The sequence below is a fragment of the Sebastes umbrosus genome, chromosome 10 (assembly GCF_015220745.1).
Source record: "Sebastes umbrosus isolate fSebUmb1 chromosome 10, fSebUmb1.pri, whole genome shotgun sequence".
Taxonomy (NCBI): Eukaryota; Metazoa; Chordata; class Actinopteri; order Perciformes; family Sebastidae; genus Sebastes; species Sebastes umbrosus.
The window spans coordinates 28,722,795-28,745,748 of NC_051278.1; the positions used below are offsets into that span (position 1 = coordinate 28,722,795).

Here is a 22,954-nt window from a genome sequence, read left to right on the forward strand (position 1 = left end):
GAAATACAATCACAACTTGGTAAACTGATTAAAATTTGTTTTGTTTTGCAACAGATGTTCAGAAGATTCTTTATGGAGTCTTCAAAACAGCTCCAAGTGTTGCTGAAGAAGGATTTTATCTGAAGATAGTCTGCGTAGCTCTGTGACTTGAGTTTAAAGGTAAGACATGAGAGGCACAAACTGAAGCTACCGGGACTGTAAAGTATACTAGAATATACTCCTGCTCTTATTATAACATGTGGACATGCAGTTTTCTCTCCCTGCGTAGGAACACTGTGGACTTTTATTTATTGTGTGAGATGTTAAAGAGGTTCTGTCAAAGACAGTTGCTGAATACTAATATGACAAAATACCTGCAGTCTCATGTTTACTACAATGATGAGTTCACTGTCCAGTGCAGTAACAGATATTTGTTCATCTTAAAATGTGGACAGAAAACCACAGAAACATGTTTAAGTTTTAAACAATGCAAGTGACCGTTAACGTTATTTCTTTGTTAATATCGCTTAGTTAGCTAAATCATTTTAAAATTAGTTAACTCACAATACTTAAACATAGATGAAATAAATAAAATTGTTTTCTCTTCAAAAAGAAAAAAAAACAAGAATTACCGCCTCACAGTTTCATGCCTCCCCGAACCAGTCAAGCTACAGTTTACATCCATGTCTGTCCAAAATGTCATCACTTCATCATCTTATCATAATAAACATTTGTGTGATTGTCATAATTAGCATATTAATTCTTGAGTTATGGCCAAAAATGTGTTTTGTGAGGTCGCAGTGACCTATGACCACCAAACTCTAATCACTTTATCCTTAACTCCAAGCGGGTGATTCCATCATTTTAAATCAAGTTTAACTACATTATGATGACACTTAACCTTTACAAAACCAAGTCAGTCAGAAAGAAAGCATTCACATCATCAGTTCAGTGATCACTGCATCCATTCAGATGAACCACCTTTATGATAAAACAGAGGAAATGGTGACATCTGCTGGCAGAAAGCAGCTCCTGCAGGAACAACAGAACATGAACGGTGTTGATGATAACCGCTTCAACACTGATTTCTGAGGGGAAAAAGCTCCACGGGCGACTTTATGTGTCTGTGTTCAGTCATGTAATGTTAAAACTAGCAGAGTCAACCATGAAACTGGAATTTTCCTGTATGTACATGATTAGTGAATATAAAATCTAGAGTATGCATGTTAATCAGTTCTGTTTGTTTATTTTACACCAAACATTATATAAAATATGAAAGTGCTGACTTTCCACCAAAATCCAGACGTAATCTGTTTTTAGTCAGTTGAGAAACTTAAGTGAAGCCTCGACTGAATTAAGATTTTAGCTAATTATTTCTGTTTGTTACAAGCAAATATTTATCTTTGATAATATGAGAAATGGCACGTATTAGTCTTATGAGAGTTGCTCAGTGGAGCATGAAACCAAAATGGCTCGACTGCCGAGTGATGAAGTACCCGGATCATCCGGTGATCTTCCTCATCCATTGGGCCCATAGAGCAGGCGCAAAAGTGTTTCCTATAACTCCGCCTCCCAGCCTTCATTCCAGCCTTGGTCTGGGTCTCATTCACACATTCACATTCAGCTATTAGTGCATTTTCAACTTTTAGGACCTAATGATTTAAATAAGGGCTATTAGAGTGTTCACACTGGGAAGTTGATTTACCTAAAAAAGAAAATATCCACTGAGTTACAGACGTCTCTTTCCCACTGTCAGTCTATGGGAAAAAGTATTTTTGGGCCCAATAGCATCAAGTGACGGACACAGAAGTTGTAGTACCGCCGTTTGACCACTATGAAAATGGGCATCAAAGCCCGGCGCTCTTCCTGGGGGCTTGGTTTTAAAAGGGTAACTTCATTACCTTCTACTGTTATTTAGAAATATGTGGAAATAAACAGCAAAACTCCACCGTTCCACAGGGTGGAGCTGCAACACAAAGCAAAGCAGAAAGATCTATTTAAATGTGTTAATCTACAGTTATGTTGTCATAAACTGAACTGATCTGAGGTGGCTGTTGCTCAGAGGGTAGAGCAGGTTGTCCACGAATCGGAAGGTTTGTGGTTTGATCCCCGACTGCTCCGAGTCACATGTTGAGTGTGTGAATGAGTATTTAGATTAGATTAAATCCTGATGGGCAAAGTTGGCACTTTAGCAGCCTCTGCCATCAGTGTATGAATGTGTGTGTGAATGGGTGAATTCTGACATGTAGTGTGAAGAGCTTTGAGCAGTCGGAAGACTAGAAAAGCGCTATATAAATGCAAGTCCGTTTACCATTTACCATCTGCAGAGGCATTTTGGGTTCAGAATATATGAATGAATAAAAAAAAAAAAGACAAAATAAAATCCAGGTCCAGGTGGTGAACCTCTGTGGATCATCAGGACACAGCTGATCCTCTCAACACATCCACTTTTCTGATCACTCAGACTCTGACAGAGACCACCTTAATCTGAAGAGAGAAGAAGACAACAGAAGTCATGAATCAGTGTTTACAGAGACTCCCTTCATCAGCTGTCAGTCAGTGATACAGCACACAGTTCATTTATAAAACTATCATTAGAAAAAAAACCTCCATATCTCCGCTGACTACTCAATATCTGCAACAGTAACAGCAATTTATGTTCTAGCAAATTCATCAGTATGGTCGTTTCTAAAGTCCTCACCTCCTTTGGTCGTCACTCATTCCAGTTTGCTGCTCCTAGTGACTGGAACAAGTTACAAAAGACGCTAAAACTCCACACCCTCATCCCGTTACCCTCCTTTAATAACTTATTACAAGCGATAGTTTCTGATCACTGAATTGGTGAATCACTGAATCACTGATTTCTGAATTTGCCTCCCTGGAACACAGCACATATATATATTTCTATTGTTGTATACTGTATATATTGTGATGTTTTCATGTTTTAATTTTGTCTAATGTTTTATTTCACTAATCGTTATGTTCTATGATCTAATATCTTGTATGGCCTTGCCTTCTGTTGCTGCCTCTTGGCCAGGTCGTCATTGTAAATGAGAATTGGTCCTCAGTTGACATATCTGGTTAAATAAAGGTAAAATAGAAATAAAACATCCAGTATAAAGAGCAGCAGGGACTTCAGTCTGTGTAGCGTAGCCTTAGAGCTTCCTTTCAGCTCTCATGTTAATATATTGGCGTGAACACACTGAGCTCAGCACTCACAGACCTGTGGAGATTTTGAGCATCAAGTCTGTAGATTTCACTGAATTACCCAGTGGAAATAAACTGCTGAGAGTGCTGAATGCATCATTACTGAAGAATCAGAGAGATATTCACTGCTCACTTTAATGATGGATTTATTGCTGTTAGGGTTCAAAGATGTTAAAAAACAGTGTCTCAGTGACATTTAAATTACAAATGATTCCTGGTCTTCAACAGAGGTTCTGGTCTGTATAAAGACAACATCATGGTTACTAAATGTAACGATGGTTCTATGAAATAAGAGCCAGTGATTTGAGGCTTGAGTCAGACTGATCTCAGAGCTGTGACAAAGATGAACTGATCAATGAGAGAACAAAGACTTTCTGATCAGATTTGATGGTACGACAGTTTGATGTATGAGGACCACTGTCTCTATACATGTTGTGATGCTGTCAGCTGTAATCCAGCTTTATTTCCTGGAGACTTGAACACAACAACAACATCTTCTTCACATCAACTCTAACACATGATCACAACAAGCTTCTGGCTGATGTGATTGGCTGACTGTTCTCTCTCTCTCTGTGTCACCGTTCTCCTCTCACAGCTTAACTGAGGAAACACATCACAACAATACTGCTGAAACCAGCATGGACCTACTCTGACTGTTTACTGACCTCAGAGTCTCCAGTCCACAGTGTCGACTTTCCAGAAAACCAGACAGCAGCTGTACTCCTGAATCCTTCAGCTTGTTTCCTCTCAGATCCAGCTCTCTCAGATGGGAGGGGTTGGAATTCAGAGCTGAGGCCAGAGAAGCACAGCTGATCTCTGACAACCAGCAGTAACTCAATCTGAATAAAGAATAAATTATGTAACTTAAGAAGACAACGTTACTGCTTGAAATCATTCAATGATTAATGATCTGTTCAGAGCTGAAGAAGGTTAAGAAGGTAGAAGTTTAGAAAATGTAAGCTCCAAACAACTGAAGCCAACAGGATGCCTTATGTCTGTAGTTAAGTGTCACCACAAATTTCACATCATATTAATTTCAGTACAGAATTAAAAAATGGTGTCTGACCTCAGAGTCTCCATTCTACAGTGTGGACTCTCCAGAAAACCACACAGGAGCTTCACTCCTGAATCCTGCAGCTTGTTGAGGCTCAGCTCCAGCTCTCTCAGATGGGAGGGGTTGGACTTCAGAGCTGAGGCCAGAGAAGCACAGCTGATCTCTGACAAACTGCAGCTCCACAATCTGAATAAAGATGAATGAAGATAAAAATCACTTTATAATCCAGTCAGATGTGTTCAAATTTTAAATGTGTAGCTCAACATTACTATGTCCTAATCAGTGATCTTTTCCCCAAAATGAATAGAGTGACTTTGTCATTGTGTTATTGTGGATCATCATAATGTCAGCCTTCTACAGACATCCTCCAAATGTCACCACAACATTCATACACCTATTCATGTCAACACACATCAATAACATGCTGCTAATCTCTGTGTGTGTGCTGAAGGATCAATATCAATGATCAGACATTATTTGTGGAACACGTTGAAACAAACAGAAACCAGAGAAATATTTCTACTTCATGAAGTAAACTTGATCAATATAAAACCAATATTAGTTCAGAGGATCTTCTGTATCCAGATGTGAACATTTACCAAAAATGATATATATTAATTTACTTTAACAACCTAACAGTGGACATTTTCTACAGTTTCTTTAAGAAACACAAGTCTTTTGTGACTGCAGAGTAAATTTAGTTCAAGAAACATGAAAATATGAAGAAAAGGACATTAACAACTTTATGGATGTAAGTTATGTTTGTACTTAAATTAGGTTAAATTGTTCATTAAACATATATGATCCATAATAGTAACAGAGAATCAGTGAACTGACCTCAGAGTTTCCAGTCTACAGTGTTGACTCTCCAGAAAACCACACAGGAGCTTCAATCCTGAATCCTGCAGGTTGTTGTCATTCAGATCCAGCTCTGTCAAATGGGAGGGGTTGGACTTCAGAGCTGAGGCCAGAGAAGCACAGCTGATCTCTGACAAACTGCATCGCCACAATCTGAATATGAATAAATTATGTAACTTTAGAAGACAACGTTCCTGCTTGAAATCATTCAATGATTAACAATCTGTTCAGAGCTGAAGAAGGTTTAGAACATAGACGTTTAGAAAATGTAAACTCCAAACACCTGAAGCCAACAGGATGCAGGTTAAAAACTGTAAAATACAAAAAGTGAAGCAGAGCTCTTATTAATATTAATGACAACGTGCTGCTACTTCAATAAAGACGTAGTGACTTCACCTCTTAAACTCTGACAGCTCCACCACTGGATCCATCTATACAAACTCATGTTGTGCAGCCAAACACAAATAAAAACCACAGAAATTGATTCAAGATTCAACTCAAGATCTCAAAGTTTCCAAAGATGTCAAATATGTCAGGATAGATTTTGGGGAAATGTGAACAAAAGACATATAAGATAAGATATCTACAACATATATTTTAGCAATAGTGGAGTCATAAAATCAAAGCATCTTCAGTTTAAACTATTCAGTAAGTACAAGCATCATATATCTTCATAAAATGTATATATTAAACAACTACTGAATATATTTGTTATTGTGTGATAGCTGAAATAGAGATTATTTATTTATTCTTCATACTTATGTATTTTTTACTATCATTTCTTGGAAAAAAAGAAACATGATGAAAGTCAAGAGTTTTGATATATTAAGGTTTTAAATGTGTAGCTCAACATTGCTCTGCCACAGTCAATGGACTAAACCACTGAAGAAGAAAATGTACTTCAGCATTAACATACTCAGTGTGGATCAGTATAATATCAGCCTTATGTCTGCAGTTTAGTGTGACCACAACTTTCACATCATATTAATCTCAGTACAGAAGTAGAATATCGTGTCTGACCTCAGAGTCTCCAGTCTACAGTGTGGACTCTCCAGAAAACCACACAGGAGCTTCACTCCTGAATCCTGCAGCTTGTTGTCAGTCAGCTCCAGCTCTCTCAGATGGGAGGGGTTGGACTTCAGAGCTGAGGCCAGAGAAGCACAGCTGATCTCTGACAAACTGCAGTCCCTCAATCTGAATAAAGAATAAATGATGAAGATAAAAATCACTTTATAATCCAGTCAGATGTGTTCAGGTTTTAAATGTTTAGCTCAACATTACTATATCCTAATCAATGAGCTTTTCCCTAAAATGAGTAGAGTGACTTTGTCATTGTGTTATTGTTGATCATCATAAGGTCAGCCTTCTACAGATTTCATCCAAATGTCACCACAACATTCTTACACCTATTCATGTCAACACACATCAATAACATGCTGCTGATCTCAGTCAAGTCTGGATTTAGAGGATCAATATTATATTGATCCTATACACAGCTGCATTTGGTGTGTGTGTGTGTGTGTGTGTGTGTGTGTGTGTCTTCTGGAGGATCAATATTAATGATCAGACATTATTTGTGAATACACATTGAAATTAACCAAAACCTAAAAAAATTCTACTTCATGAAGTAAACTTGATCAATGTAAAACAAATATTAAGTCTTTTGTGACTGCAGACTAAATTTAGTTCAAGAAACATGAACATATGAAGATAAGGACATTAACAACTTTATCAGTGTAAGTTATGTTTGTACATAAATTAGGTTCAATTGTTAATTAAACATATACGATCTATAATAGTAACAGAGAGTCAGTGAACTGACCTCAGAGTCTCCAGTCTACAGTGTGGACTCTCCAGAAAACCACACAGGAGCTTCACATCTGAAACCTGCAGCTTGTTTCCTCTCAGATCCAGCTCTCTCAGATGGGAAGGGTTAGACTTCAGAGCTGAGGCCAGAGAAGCACAGCTGATCTCTGACAAACTGCAGCCATACAATCTGAATAAAGAATAAATTATGTAACTTTAGAAGACAATGTTCCTGCTTGAAATCATTCAATGTTTAATAATCTGTTCAGAGTTGAAGAAGGTTTAGAACGTAGAAGTTTAGAAAATGTAAACTCCAAACACCTGAAGCCAACAGGATGCAGGTTAAAAACTGTAAAATACAAAAAGTGAAACAGAGCTCTCATTAATATGACAACGTGCTGCTACTTCAATAAAGACGTAGTGACTTCACCTCTTAAACTCTGACAGCTCCACCAGAGGATCCATCTATACAAATCATGTTCCCTATCGTATCGAGACTTTCTCTCCAGCCTACATATTCCATATGTATGGGGAGTGACCCCTCCGGGGTCAGGTGACATGGATACTGATATGTTACTGTTGTGTGAGAGTGCACATAAAGGAGGCAGCGATTCGGCTTAACGATGTAGTAACATAGTCTGTTTATTTCTCAGAACGGAGTTCACACATACTAGGGTCCATGTAACATCCTCTGCTGTAACCTCACTATAATTCCACTTTACAGAACAGATACTTATTTAAGACACAACGGCATTGCCGGCCACGCCTAGACGCGAGTCTATAAACGCATGCGTTGGCGTGGGATCATTGCCATTTTGATCTCCACGGAGCACGTAAGCTGTGTCTACACGCTGTAGTAGCAGAAAGCAGAGATTGTTAAGAGAGGTTTCGAATCCCTCTCCCGAAAGCAAGCCCAGCACACAGGGCCAGGCGGCCAGCCTTCTGCCGCCTCTTCTTCGGAGCGAGCAGGCGGAGAACAGGAGAGTGATTCTGGTGGCCCCAAACTGGCCCCACATGACATGGTTTTCCGACATTCCACCTCTCCTGCACGGAGCTTCATGGGAGCTTTCAGTCAGGAGAAACCTGCTGTCTCGGGCAGGGAGGTCACTGTTCCACCCCTTCCCCCAGGGTCTCAAGCTCTGGGGGCTGCTATTAAGGCTGCTCGGGTTGGGGAACTCAGACTCCCAGAGAGCTGGTGTGTTCTGATCTCACAGTTCCTCAAGGGGGCTCATAGGCTTACAGCTCGTAGTAGAGGGCCAGCTTTGCCCCTCTGGGATTTGGATCGTGTCCTGGGGTCATTGCAGCGCCCCCCTTTTGAGCCTATTGCATCTGCAGAGCTGAAATTGCTGTCACTTAAAACAGCCTTCCTTCTGGTAGTGACCTCTGTGAAGAGAGTAGGGGAGCTGCAGGCTCTATCTATTCATCATAGCTGCTGCAGGTTTCTGCCAGATGGTGCGGGGGTGATCCTTCGCCCTAATCCGGCTTTCCTCACTAAAATACTCTCGGAAATGCACATGAGCCAGTCAGTTGAGCTTCGTCCTTTCTACTCCCCTCAAGAGTGGGAGGGAGCCGACCGACAACAGTCGACACTATGCCCGGTTAGGACCCCGGCGATGTACGTAAAACGAACGCAGGTGTTTAGACAAACGGACAAGTTGTTTATTTATTTCAAACCGGAGTGCTTGGGTAGGCCACCATCGAAGTCAAGGTTGTCACGCTGGGTTGTTGAGACAATCCAACAGGCTTATTAGGAGACGGATGGGCCGTTGCCACCAGAGGTGCATGCGCACTTGACACGAGGTGTAGCGACCTCACGGGCACTGTGGCAGGGTGCCTCTCTAGACGAGATTTGCACGGCAGCCACATAGTCAGTTCCATCAACCTTCACCAGATTGTACCGCTTCAATGTTGCAGTCGGAACCTCCTTTGGTGAGTTGGTGCTAGGTGCAACCCGGATGTGACTTGATCTTACCTGCCCATAGGGCTGGGCCTCTTTATCAGGTCCCCATTTTGGGGTGATAAGTGTCTCCCCTCAGTCAGCGTTTTGGCAGAGCATTTTGGCAAATTTTTCTTGGGCACAACCCACATAATCAGTTGTGCTGCTCATCCCACAAATGCATGATCCTTACAAGTTGGACATCATTGCGAAGGTAAATAAACAGGCTTTCCAATGATGTAAAATACAATGCCAATTAGCATTGTAACAACAGAGAAATAATCAACCAAACACAAGTTTCCGAACTTTTGTTTTTCCAGTATATTTGTTATTGTCTGTTAGCTGAAATAGAGATTATTTATTTATTCTTCATACTTACATTTTTCTTATTATCATTTCTTGGAAAAAAAGAAACATGATGAAAGTCAAGTATTGTGATATATTATGGTTTTAAATGTGTAGCTCAACATTGCTCTGCCACAGTCAATGGACTGTAATAATATCAGCCTTATGTCTGCGGTTTAGTGTCACCACAACTTTCACATCATTTTAATCTCAGCACAGAAGTAAAGAATGGTGTCTGACCTCAGAGTCTCCAGTCTACAGTGTGGACTCTCCAGAAAACCACACAGGAGCTTCACTCCTGAATCCTGCAGGTTGTTTCCACTCAGCTCCAGCTCTCTCAGATGGGAGGGGTTGGACTTCAGAGCTGAGGCCAGAGAAGCACAGCTGATCTCTGACAAACTGCAGCGCCATAATCTGAATAAAGAATAAATGATGAAGATAAAAATCACTTTATAATCCAATCAGATGTGTTCAGGTTTTAAATGTGTAGCTCAACATTACTATGTCCTAACCAATGATCTTTTCCCTAAAATGAGTAGAATGACTTTGTCATTGTGTTATTGTGGATCATCATAATGTCAGCCTTCTACAGATACCATCCAAATGTCACCACAGCATTCATACACCTATTCATGTCAACACACATCAATTACATGCTGCTGATCTCAGTCAAGTCGGGAATTAAAGGATCAATATCAAATCAGACTTGTTGGACTTTTCATTTATTACGTGGCCTTCTTCTGACTCTATCTGGTAGCTTAGTAGGTTTATGCAATTTACAGGAAAGGTCCATATTCGTTCAAGTGTGTCTGTACATTAAAAGTTATTGGTGGCAGTAATCATTCCTCCTTTGAAGTGGTCCCTTCATAACACAACTACACTCTAAGAAATTACTTCATAAGTTCAACTCAAACTAATATGAAGATTCAGCAGTCTGAGTCAGACAAATCAAGTGAGTGTTTACCAAAGTTACAGACTGTTTAGTACCAAATACCTTCTTTGAGTTACTATTTCTCCTGCAGCTCAACAAGGAAACTGTCAAACACAACATACTTATTGGATACATACTAGGGCTGGGCAATATATCCATATTATATCGATATGAGACTAGATATCGTCCTAGATTTTGGATAAGGTAATATCTATGTCTGTCAAAGTTAATGCTTGTCAGGAAGGAGGTTAAATACTTCTGACCTCAAGATATGTGAATGAAATTCGGTTCTATGTGTACCTACGAGTCTCCCCTTTACAGACATGCCCACTTTATGATAATCACATGCAGATTGGGGCAAGTCATAGTCAAGTCAGCACACTAACACACTGACAGCTGTTGTTGCCTGTTGGGCTACAGTTTGCCATGTTATGATTTGAGCATATTTGTTATGCTAAATAAAGTACCTGTGAGGGTTTTTGGACAATATTTGTCATTGTTTGGTGTTGTTGATTGATTTCCAATAATAAATATATACATACATTTGCATAAAGCAGCATATTTGCCCACTCCCATGTTAATAAGAGGACTTGAGAAAACTCCGTTTAAGGTACATTTTGAACAGATAAAAAAAATGTGTGATTAATTTGAGATTAATCATGGACAATCATGCGATTAATTGTGATTAAATATTTTAATTGATTGACAGCCCTAGTAATATCATGATATGGCATAAGTGTTGTTTTCTCCTGGTTTTAAAGGCTACATTACAGTAAAGTGTAGCTGTTGTATCTGTTTTATTATTTGTCATTATTGGACGGCAGCCACATGTAGACTCGCTTTAGTCATTACATCTTTATCACTTTAAAAGAAAATGTTACACAGAACAAGACTGTGGATTTAGTCCTCATCTTGTAACACTCAGGTTATACAGGGATTGCTTCACAGACAGAAGGAATGATGACAGACATCAATAACTCTTTGAATGTAAATATGAACATGTGAGTATTGTATTGAGATAGACTTGAAAAAAATATGAACCTGCAAAGATGTTTCTGATGCAGAATATTTATTTGTTTTTTGTTGCAATCTAAATGTCTGTGGCATCAAATGATTTGACAATGCTGACATGAAAACAGAGCACAGTTAAATCTGCTGTCAAAAAGGCCGATGGAATAACTTAGAACCGTAGAAACCTCTAATTTGATGGTGTCGTTCATAATCATCACTTATGTGGTTTTAAGTTGGTGCAATACGTGTTTGTTGAAGAGTGCTGCACTTTTAGACATGTTCAAATAGAGCACTACAGGAATGAGTCCTAAAACCCAGAAATGAGTCAGCATTTTAGCACTTCCGGTTCCCTCGTCTGGAAGTCAATAGATTTTTTTAATGGGTTTTTAGTTAGATGCCAGGTCCAGTGTGTAGGATCTGGCGGTATATAGCGGTGACGTAAAGAGATTGCAAACAACTGAAGCCTCTCCTGTGTGCAGAGCGTGTTGGAGAGCTACAGTGGCCGACACGAAAACGTGTCCCTTTCTAAAGCCATCTGGAGCAGAGCCAGTACATAGAGAGTGTGTGTACACACTACTATACATAAGCTACAGTCAGTGAACTGACCTCAGAGTCTCCAGTCTACAGTTTGGACTCTCCAGTCCAGCAGACAGCAGCTTCATTGCTGAATCCTGCAGGTCATAGTTTTCACTCATGTCCAGCTCTCTCAGATGGGAGGGGTTGGACTTCAGAGCTGAGGCCACAACTTCACAGAGAGTATCTGAGATCCGACAGCCAGAAAGTCTGTCATGACACAAAAATTACAAAATATGTTATTATGAAAGAGGACAGTTCATATTTACTTCATGCATTTGATGACTAAACAGTTTGATACATACTTCTTTGATTAACATTTACTCTTCACATAAGTGGTTCATCTAATCTCATCTCACTGTTTGACATAAAACAATAATTCTCATCACTCTCTCTCAACCCGCAAGACTTTTAATCTTTGTTTTTCTATAATCTTGCAGATGAAGAGAGAGAAAATTTAGTTATATTGAGGCTTCCATAATGTCCAGTCTGTCAGTGTGATCTGATCCCAGGTCTGTCTCCACAAAGTTAGCATGAGGCCTTTTTGATTAGAAAAACACATTAAAACTCAGTGAATAAGTAATAATAATAATACAGTTGAGAAAGATGACCTCTCTTTGCTAGCTACCTGCTGCTGTCAGGTTCACGTCCATAAATGGGAAAATTCAGTGACTGCTGCCAAACGGTAGAGAAATTAAACAAATCGCATAATAATATTAGACCTGTACATAATTAAACATTCATATAATTAGATATTTTGATGACTGCATGGCGTTTTGTCATTAACACTCTTTTCTGAGCATCAAACGTATTCAGCTCACAAACACAATTAACGAACCAATAGGGTTGCATTATTTTCAACATAATATCATCAGAAAGATGTTATCAGTGTATCAGCATTAAAAACATAACATTGATCTTTGGTGTGTATGAGATCTCTTAAAAAGTCTGAATTCTACCATTCTGCTGTTATATATGCATCAGACCTCTGTTATTGGCGGAAGCTGTGTATTTCCTGCAACTACTCTTCTCTACACCAACAAGAGAGAGAAACACTTGAGTTTCCTTCTGTGAGTAACAGAATAAAAGGAAAAGGAAAAAAAGGAAAGCAATAAAATGCACCATTGCTTGATTCAACACACTCGACAATCTTTGTCTCGTATGACGAGTAGTTTATGGTGGCTAATGCTAGAGTTGGGTCGATTTTTGGTTTTGCCGGTCCGGTCCGGTGTACGAGCTTAAACCGGTTTGATTTTATGCTAACCGGCAGAACCGACATTTGTCATTATGACACGTTCTGGCAAATTAAAAGCAGCCTACATCAACAACCTGTGCCGACAGAATCACAGTGCTAAATCCAGCCTGTATTGCATTACTAATAAGCAATATGGCAACATGATTAACGTAATATTATGATATTATGTTGGTTTATAAACAAGAAGAGGTTTGTTTCTTAGGAAGTTCATGTGTTTTTTGGGGTGACGAGATGAGACATGGCAGAGCTGGTCTCAAAGAAAACTAAAACTGCGGCAATGTGGCAACATATTGGATTTGAAGCCAATGAAAGAGATGAGCCCAAAAACACACAAGGTAACGTGTAATGTGGTGCAAGGCCTATTGAAAGCAATACCCAGCACCAGGGCTCTGATCCCAGGACCGCCCCGACTCCCTGCTGGATCAGCAAACGTTCTGTTAGACCCAGCGCTCCACCAGCCAGCTGATCTTTTGTTTTTTTCATTTGTTTTACCAGGTTCACATGTCGTCTCCATCACCCAAAAAGATAAATAAGAAAAAACTGTAAAATGTAACAATTATTAGAAATAAATAGTATATGTATGTTTATTAACTTGACAGCTAGAAACAGAACCAACTGAAACATTTTTTAACTCAACATTTGAAACAGCTCAAAAACATCTGTGACAAAATACAACTGACATATTTATGTAATAAACATGTGGAACACTTATAAGAATATTATATTTTAAGAATAATTTATAGTTTGTATATTTGAAGAACTAAACTAGTAAACTACACTGATCTATAAAGTTAATCACAACTGGACTTACAGAGCTTTTCTGCAGTTCCTCACAGCTGGAATCAGTCTCCTTCGTCCCTCGTCTGTTGTGTTGTACTTTTTCAGGTCCAACTCATCCAGAACCTCCTCTGACATCTGCAGCATGTAGGCCAGAGCTGAGCAGTGGATCTCAGAGAGTTTCTTCTCTGATCTGTTCTCTGACTTCAGGAACTCATGGATCTCCTGATGTACTGAGTGGTCGTTCATCTCCATCAGACAGTGGAAGATGTTGATGCTTCTGTCAGGAGAGGTTTTATATATGTTCATTTCCTTCAGGTTGTTGATGGCTCTATGGATGATTTTTGGACTGTTGTCTGTCTGACCTAGCAGACCTCCTAATAGACTCTGGTTGGACTCCAGAGAGAGGCCATGAAGGAAGCGAACAAACAGGTCCAGGTGGCCATTTTTACTTTCAAAGGATTTCATCATGGCTCTCCTCAGGAAGACATCCAGGGTTGAATGAACATATTCTTCTCCAAGGAAGTCCTCGAGTACCTCTGTGTTGCTGTTTGTGTAACAGTTGAACATGTAGACTGCAGCCAGAAACTCCTGAATGCTCAGGTGAACAAAGCAGTAGACTGTTTTCTGGAAGATCACACACTCTCTTTTGAAGATCTCTGTACAAACTCCTGAGTACACCAAGGCCTCTGTGACATCAAGACCACACCGCTCCAGGTCTTCTTGGTAGAACGTGATGTTTCCTTTCTCCAGATGTTCAAACGCCAGCCTCCCCAGCTTCAGAAGAACTTCCCTGTCATCCTTCATCAGCTCCTGTGGACTCGTCTCATGTCCCTCACCATACTTCTGCTTCTTCCTCTTTGTCTGAACCACCAGGAAGTGTGAGTACATGTCGGTCAGGGTCTTGGGCAGCTCTCCTCTCTGGTCTGTAGTCAACATGTGGTCCAGAACTGTAGCAGTGATCCAGCAGAAGACTGGGATTAGACACATGATGTGGAGGCTCCTGGATGTCTTGATGTGTGAAATGATTCTGCTGGACAGCTTTTCATCACTGACTCTCCACCTGAAGTACTCCTCCTTCTGGGCGTCAGTGAAGCCTCGTACTTCTGTTAACCTGTCAACACATGCAAGAGGGATCTGATTGGCCGCTGCAGGTCGGGAAGTTATCCAGACGAGAGCTGAGGGAAGCAGATTCCCCTGGATGAGGTTTGTCAACAGCACGTTGACTGATGACTTCTGGGTGACATCAGACACAACCTCGTTGTTGTGGAAATCCAGTGAAAGTCTGCTTTCATCCAGGCCATCAAAGATGAACAGAACTTTACAGTCAGCGAGCTTCTCTGCTGTGACCTTCTGTAATGTTGGATGGAAAACATGGAGCAGCATGAGAAGACTGTACTGCTCATCTCTGATCAAGTTCAGCTCCCTGAACGAAAGCAGAATCACCAGAATGACATCTTGGTTTTCCAAGCCTTCTGCCCAGTCCAGAGTGAACTTCTGCACTGAGAAGGTTTTTCCAATGCCAGCGACGCCGTTCGTCAGAACGACTCTGATGTGTCCCTGTTGGTCAGGTAATGCTTTAAAGATGTCGTTGCACTTGATTGGAGTGTCATGGAGGGTCTTCTTCTTGGAAGCTGTCTCAAGCTGCCACACCTCATGTTGGGTATTAACCTCTTCACTCTGTCCCTCTGTGATGTAGAGCTCAGTGTAGATCCTGTTGAGGAGGGTTCTACTTCCTGTTTCATCAGTTTCTCCAGTCACACATTCACATATCCTCCTCAGACTGATCTTATGTTCATCTACAACCTCCTGCAGACCACTATCTGCTGAAAGAGAGAGACAAGTTTGAGACAAAACACAGAAACTTATTATTTTCATTGCCAATATGAAAATAATCAATATAACAACCTATAAAGAAGTAAAGGTTATAAAGTCATCATCCCTTCTTGAAGTCAAAACTAACGTCAACGTGATTTTTACATTTATTGTTTATAGTTATTATTTTTTAAGAGAAACTTCAGAAATGCTAATTTTCTCTCAGCCTCTGACTGTGTCTTGGTGCACATGTTTGATTGACAGCAGAGGAGGCGGAACCTCAGCTGCTTGCCAGCAGCTCTTCATCTAAACAGCTCACTGTGGCTGTTCCTACCTCCCTGTAAAATTTAAAACTGATCACATAATGCAGAATATGTGTCTTGTTGACAAATATACTGTATTTCCTATAGCTCCTTCAAAATAAAAGCCCCTTACTGGTGGAGGACTATTATGTGAAACAGAAGGAAATGTTGAGTTTTCAGCAGTAAATAAATTCGTTTTTTTCCTGCAGTAGAAGTGCTTGTATTCATGGCGTGGCACAACGCCGAACAGAAAACAGGAAAAGACAAAGTAAACAAATGTGCTGAAATCTGAAACTTACAAACTGAGTGCAGACAGTGTTTTTTTAGCAGAGGAACGTAAGCTATGTCCATAACTATGGATCTATGAGACCGAACGAAGACCGTCACCACGGTTTTCACCTTTAATGAAGCCATCCTTCTTCCTATCTGTGAGACCATAATATCAACAAAGTCATGGGACTCACCTTAAGAGGCTGGCCCGTAAGCTAAAAAGCATCCGGAAACCGGGCCTCTTCTTCCTGCCTCGAACGCCTCAGCCCATTCCAAGGGACAAGAGATGGTGACGGTCATCGTTCGGTCTCATTGATCCATAGTTATGGACATAACTTACAATCTATTTCGACCTCACTCTCTGACCGTCACCATGGTCTTCACCTTGGATGAGTAATATCAACATTGTCGCAAGGAACCGAAGATTCCACCACCTCGCTAACATGCTCGGCAGCCGACATACGAACTGTGGAGCCGATTGCCGCGGATGTCACATTGCCCCTATAAAACCTTGCAAAAGTGCATGGAGTACGCCCCACTACATAACTCAAATCTATTTATTTATTTCAGTTCATCTAAATCACCACTCCTGTATGCGCATGTACGAGGGGAAAAAGAAAACTTAACTTGCAAAACAGCTGAAAGAACTAAATATGTAATTGCTTTCCATAATGTTCCAAGAGGAAAATAATACTGCCACAGGCTACTCATCCAAATGCCAACAGGCTATGGGAGTAATCAACAGCAGGTGATATCACTTATCTTACCTGCAACAAACAGAAAGTTACTTACAGGTATCACAACAGCAGCGGGGATAACTCTAAAGCACCCCGCTGACAAAAACGACAAAATACAGAAATCACAGGAAAAACCACACAAATCCTCAGGGACACAAGGTTCCTCTACAATAAAGTGACGGATTATTGGCTTCTTGACATACCTACCGGTCTCAGATGAGGCGAGAAAGGCAAAGAGGAAGAGGCATGGTTTCCGGATGCTTTATAGCCTACGGGCAAGCCTCTTAAGGTCAGTCACATGACTTTGTTGATATTATGGTCTCGCAGATAGGAAGACAGATGGCTTCATTCAAGGTGAAGACCGTGGTGACGGTCAGAGTGAGGTCGAAATAGATTTGAAGTGACAGGACCCTGTTAAACATCTAATCTAACCAATGTTGATATTAGTTTTTTTATCACAACACTTTTTAAGATGTTTAAAGTGCTGCAACTGACTAGCTAATTAGCACTCTACTGTAGCCTGAAAACTGATGTTAGCAGTGCAACTTTCCTCAGTGGATGTTTTTTTGGTCGCTTGTTCAACATGTCGCTCTGCAGGACAAGACGTGTGTTTGTAAGTTAGAGAAGGAGACTTTAGCAGGAAATAATGTGGGCTGTTGTTCAAGTCTTTGGCTCTTGTAGCGAATGATGACTGAAAGATGAAGAATATGAAATGTGATAATGAAAACAATGACCATCTATATCTTAATTCTTAAACTTCTTCCAGAAACTGCTTACATGACCCCTAAGGCCCTCATGGAGTTGACAAACCCTCAATTTATGACCCAAGCTGTGTTTTTCTCTGAGTTACGGGTCAAAGGTCAAGCTGGGTTTTTCCCTGAAACTCAGAGAAGCGATGAAGACACCAGATACATTGAATATAAAAAAGTAGGCTGTTGATCAAGTTTTATTCAGTGGTTTATGTATATCCTGAGTGTTTGATGTCTATTTGTAGCAGATGAAGCCCAGACGTCAAATATGGAAGAATTGATTGTGTGAAACAAATTAACTAGTATTAATCCTGCGAAATAAGTTTAACTGAAAGAATCCGTATAGTTGTCAGATGGGAGGAGAATGCTCTTTCCTGTCAACTAAACGCTGCACCCCTTTCTTAACTGAGAAGAAGAAGAAGTCAGCTAGTCTTGGTGGGTCTTCCGCTCTGGGAGCTGTGTCCCTAAGCCTTTCCCCCCCTCCCTTGAGCATCTCATGCCAGGGAAGGAGGGGGGTGAATGAGAAAAGAACACGACCAGGGACACACGCTGCCCGCCGTCCTGAGGACCGGAGGCCCAGCCTCTCAGGCCAGGCTGAGATCGGCATCCTGAAAAGAGAATCTGGACCTTCTCACATGCTCCAATATGGCTAAAGAACTTTGAATCCTGCCATGCCGAACCATCTCTTTTGCTGCTCTATTGCCGAGCTGCTATGCCCTGAGGACTGAAACAGCCAGCTGCTGAGACCTGAAGCAGCCCTACTGTATCCACGATGTATTGGTGGTACCAGCCAGTGTGAAGAAAAGAGACTTTAAAGAAAGACCTTAAGAGATGCTGCACCAGACAGAGAGAGACGGAGAAGGAAAAATGCATCAAGGTAACGTGCCAGCCGACCATATCCGAGGATGCCCGAGGACGCCAAAGAGAGCCACTGAAGAACAGAAACGAATCAATCCGGGTCGCACAAATTGGATCCAAAAGATCCAAAGTGCCGTGTTCCTGACAGAATCTGCCAATGCTCTACTCCAAACAGCACAACCCTCATCCACCAGCCTTCTCAGTGAGGTTGATGTATAGATGCATTTTCAGAGGACAAACAGTTTGATGACTGGACTAATAAACAACTTTATAGTCAATTAATAAATAAGGTCAGTTTACAAAAATGGATAATCAATGTTAAACGCAAGAAGAATTAGGAAATCCATCTGTAAATTTTAAACTTGAATTAGACCACGCCTACATTTACAGGATGAAACTGCTTCTCAGTCTTCCCTGGTGCTTCTTAAACTCTCTGCTGCTGAATGGTACATTAATATCAAAACAAAATTTAGTTGATAAGCAAATGTCAAAATCCAATCAGAGGGATATTATTCACTGAATTGACCTGGTCACATTTAATTTGTTTCTATCCGTGAATGTTCATCATTGTATTCCCTGTATTCCTTTAATTATCCTTTATTCATTTTATTCCTTTTTCCATTTGTTTTATCATTTATTCAATTATATTCTGTTAGTAGTTTAGTCATGTAATTAGTCAAATAAACACTTCATCTGATAAAGAACGTGGTTACTTGATTTTGTGTGAGTATGTAAACAATTCAAATCACTGTTCACTATGCCCAAGAACTCTGTAGCAACCCTGAGATTATGAGACTCAATTGATTGATATCAAATTGTGAATATTTCCCTGTTTTTATAAAACTGGGTAAAGTATGATATTAAAAGTAATTGTGTGTGATATTTGAAGCTGAGTGTCACCACTCTCATTCACCTTTTATGACAATTCATGGGTTAATGATTAATCATTTTGGGTTATTAATTATGGATACATATTTTGATATCGATTAATGATTGATTATTAATCTGCTCTATGCAATAACGCTACAAAACGCTACACTCTTGTTGTGTCTCAGGCTGCTGTCTGGCTGTTAGTCAGTGTGTCTGTCTGTCTGTGATAGAACAGTGATGTTGTTGCTTTACACAGAGTTTAATAGTTCTCCATTTTCATCTATGCAGATGGAAAACAAACATCATTCTGATTGTTGGTTAATGCAAAGATGGAGTGCTATCATAGAAACAAAACATAGAAATATAAAATTATTTCTTTTGGGTTCAGATTTTCTCTCAAAGGAGACTAAAGTACAAGTGATACAGAGCAGATATGTATGATGGAGAAGATCTTAAACAGTTGTCACAACAATAGTCAGTGTATTCAAATAACAAGTCCTGTTTCCAGACATGAAGACATCATCAGACCGATCTACAGTCTTACTTTGTACAGCGCTGGTCTGGCTGGCTGTCTGCAGTCCAGGTCTTGTTCTGGACATCAGCTCCTCCACAGAAGCATGACTCCTCTTCTTCTCTCTGTGGAGACATTACTTTATAACTAAAATGATTTGTTGATTGTTGTTGAAAAATATCAAGACTTGGCCGACACTGAAGCTCAGATGGTCACAGGGAAGAGTTAAAGTGTTGTTACTTTTCTGTTTGAATTCAGCATTCAGTCTGTAATGAGTGATCTGGCTGAACTTTGTGTATTAAAGAAGAATAACGGCCATTTATAAAACATTAATATTATTTTGGAGGCTAAATAACTATATAAACTATATAACTATATAAACAAACTGCAACTTGCTCATGTACGCACATATTGAGAGGATGCCCCGGGAAACCACAAGGTGGCAGCGTCATCACGGTAAACAGTGACTGCCTGTCAGTGATGATATGAATGGAGTATAGAATTTAAACAACATTTGCAATATAAATAAACATGCTGTCACTTTCTGAATCTATTTTATGTGTTAACAATAAACACTTATAAGACAGGGAAACTGCGCCATACCTTTCTGACTGCTTTAGTTTTCTAGTAGTTATAGTTAATGTAAGTGCTGTCCATTGGAACGGAGTAATCCATGACAGGATTTGGGCAGCAGCTAGCTTGTAGTTTCCACAGTGATGAACAGGTCACCAGTAAGGTATCTCGGACTTTTCCCATCTGCGCTCTACTTGGTCAACAAAAGTCTAGGACTGTATCTATGGAATTAGTTATAGCTAATGTTATTTTACTATCTAACTAGTTATAGCTACCAATATGCCGTGCCTGTTACTAGCATGGTCACTATCCGCAGGATGACCGTCACAACATGCAGTGGACGTTTCAATGGACAGCACTTGCATAAACTATAATTACTGGAAGACGAAAGGTAAGTCAGAAAGGTAAGAGACAGTTTCCCTGTTTTATATGTGTTTATTGTTAACACAGAAAATAAATTCAGAAAGAGACAGCCTCCATTATATTGCAAATGTTCAGCAGATGGATTTATTAGTAGTTTAGCTTTTGAAATCATGCTTAAATCATCTGCTGGTGGTTGGTTCGCTTGCTTTCACACCAGAAACGAAACGCATCAGAGTTTGGTTGGAAGCGGACCGAGACCCACCTTTTAAGGTGGACCAGAGTTTGGTTGTTTGGTCTTCACCAGAGTTTGAATGAGTTTTCACACCAGCCCAAACACACCGTACTAACCGGGCAAACGGACCTGAGTTCGTTTTAACCAGACCAAATGGGTTATGAGTGAAAGCAACCTTAGCGACCTGTTTCGCTAGCAACAGAGTAAATAGAGAGATAGGAAAAAAAGCATAACAAACTGTAATCCACTCACGGGAGCAATCGATGATGATTTCCTCCTTTAGTTGGTCATATATCATGGCTAGTTAGCAATACAACCCAAAGTTCTACCAAAGTTCAGTTTGACTTTTAACTGTGATTAGAAGTTACTGGTGACCCAGACCTTTGTCCAGCGATATCTCTGTCAATTTTACTGCTAATGAAAGTATTCTGCAACATTTTGGAATATTTAGCGTCTATTTTGCGGCCATTTTGAAAAATGTCTGGCAAATTTGCAGTGCCCCGATACCTACATCTTTTCATAACATATAAACCTACATCTGTACCAAATTTGTTGCTTCTATCGCAAAATGCACGATTGTTACAAATATTTCAGCTTATCTGCCCCGCTATCACCCTGCCTCAGTCTACAGTTTTCCTCCTTCTGCTCTGTTATTCATTTACAGGAAAACTTTGACCTTAGAGTTTATCTATGAGGGCGTGTGTGTGTTGCACACACAAATCAGCTTTTTAACACGGTGTGTTCATGAGAATCTCTTTTGGCTTGAACAGGTTGAATTAAAATGAGTTTTGGTCAAATGTTATCTAATTTTTCTGTTTAAATCAATTTGGCTAAAAGCTAATGTGCTTTATTTCTGTTTGTTTGTTTTTTTCAGACTTATATGACTAAGATTCTTCTCAACATCTGAAAGAAAAAACTATTGTCTGTTGCATAATGAAAAATAATTTAAGCTATTTTCCTGAGTTGCAACTCTTTTTAATAATCCAAATATAGATGGTAGCCAGAAATGACACATGTTCTTGCTCAATTAGTACAACATGAAGCTGCATTTTTGAGGAATATAAATCTTTTAGCAGAACGTTTTGTCTTCATCCTCAATGCATCATCGTCCACAAGGTCAGCTTACAGTAAAAACAGTCTCTTACTTTGACTCTGAGGGTCGAGGTTCATTACTGAGGAATGGAGGATGATCTTTGGACTCGTCACTCTTCATAGACAGACAGCTAGAGACTGGAGACTCTGCTCTGTCCTCCTCTTCCTCCACACAATCACTCATCTTCTGATCTGAAGTCAGTTTGAGAGGTAAAACAGGAACATTGATTGTGAGTTCAGATCATTTAAAGGAAACAAGTTTGTTCAACAGTCACAGGCAAGACTGAGAAAACAGGAAGTAACACACAGTATAATAAAACCATCCAGCATTCACCTGGTCAGTTGTCTTTAAATCTCTGCTTGTTTTCTTGGGTTACGGCAGGTTTAATGAATATTATTCAGCCAATCATGACTTTGTGTTCACAGATGAATCAAACTGTTAAGTTCATTCTAACATTTCTTTCTTCTACAGTCCACAGGGAGAAAACTGACTCAGAGACTTTGACAGTGAAATAATGAAATGTTGGATTAACACTCACCCTGCGTCAGTCTTCAGTCTTCATCCTTCTGCTTTGTCGACTCCAAATGGAGTCATTGAACACGTAAAGGGTCAGGGTTCCCTTCCTGTTCATGTACCTTGATCACCTGGTCAGTGAGGCTCCTCCCCTCTCCATTTACAGGAAGTCAGAGGAGTTTATCTGTGTGTGTGTGTGTGTGTGTGTGTGTGTGTGTGCGTGTGTGTTTGTGTGTATGTGTCTGTGCTCACACGGATCAGTTTTTTAACTTGATGTGTTTATGAGTATCATGACCCGGCTCATGAGCCATGACAAGAGACGGCAGAGACACGGAT

The 22,954-nt window shown here is 40.1% G+C and overlaps 1 protein-coding gene and 1 long non-coding RNA gene across 2 annotated transcripts; both read right to left on the reverse strand.

Moving 5' to 3' along the window:
• Positions 1–175: 175 nt before the first annotated feature.
• On the reverse strand, positions 176–4,264 carry LOC119496153. Its single transcript, XR_005208657.1, has 4 exons — positions 4,253–4,264; positions 3,852–4,025; positions 2,458–2,466; positions 176–186 (listed from the first exon to the last, which is right to left on the reverse strand). It is a non-coding gene; the product is annotated as an uncharacterized LOC119496153 (long non-coding RNA).
• LOC119496151 (NLR family CARD domain-containing protein 3-like) lies at positions 4,261–22,679 on the reverse strand (the record flags this gene model as incomplete). The annotated part of the gene is made up of 8 exons (XM_037783262.1): positions 22,644–22,679; positions 22,158–22,307; positions 19,878–19,969; positions 13,767–15,558; positions 11,734–11,910; positions 6,119–6,292; positions 5,078–5,251; positions 4,261–4,426 (listed from the first exon to the last, which is right to left on the reverse strand). Coding segments are annotated over exons 2-8 (2,706 nt in total), but the record flags the coding sequence as incomplete, so codon positions are not given.
• Positions 22,680–22,954: the final 275 nt, after the last annotated feature.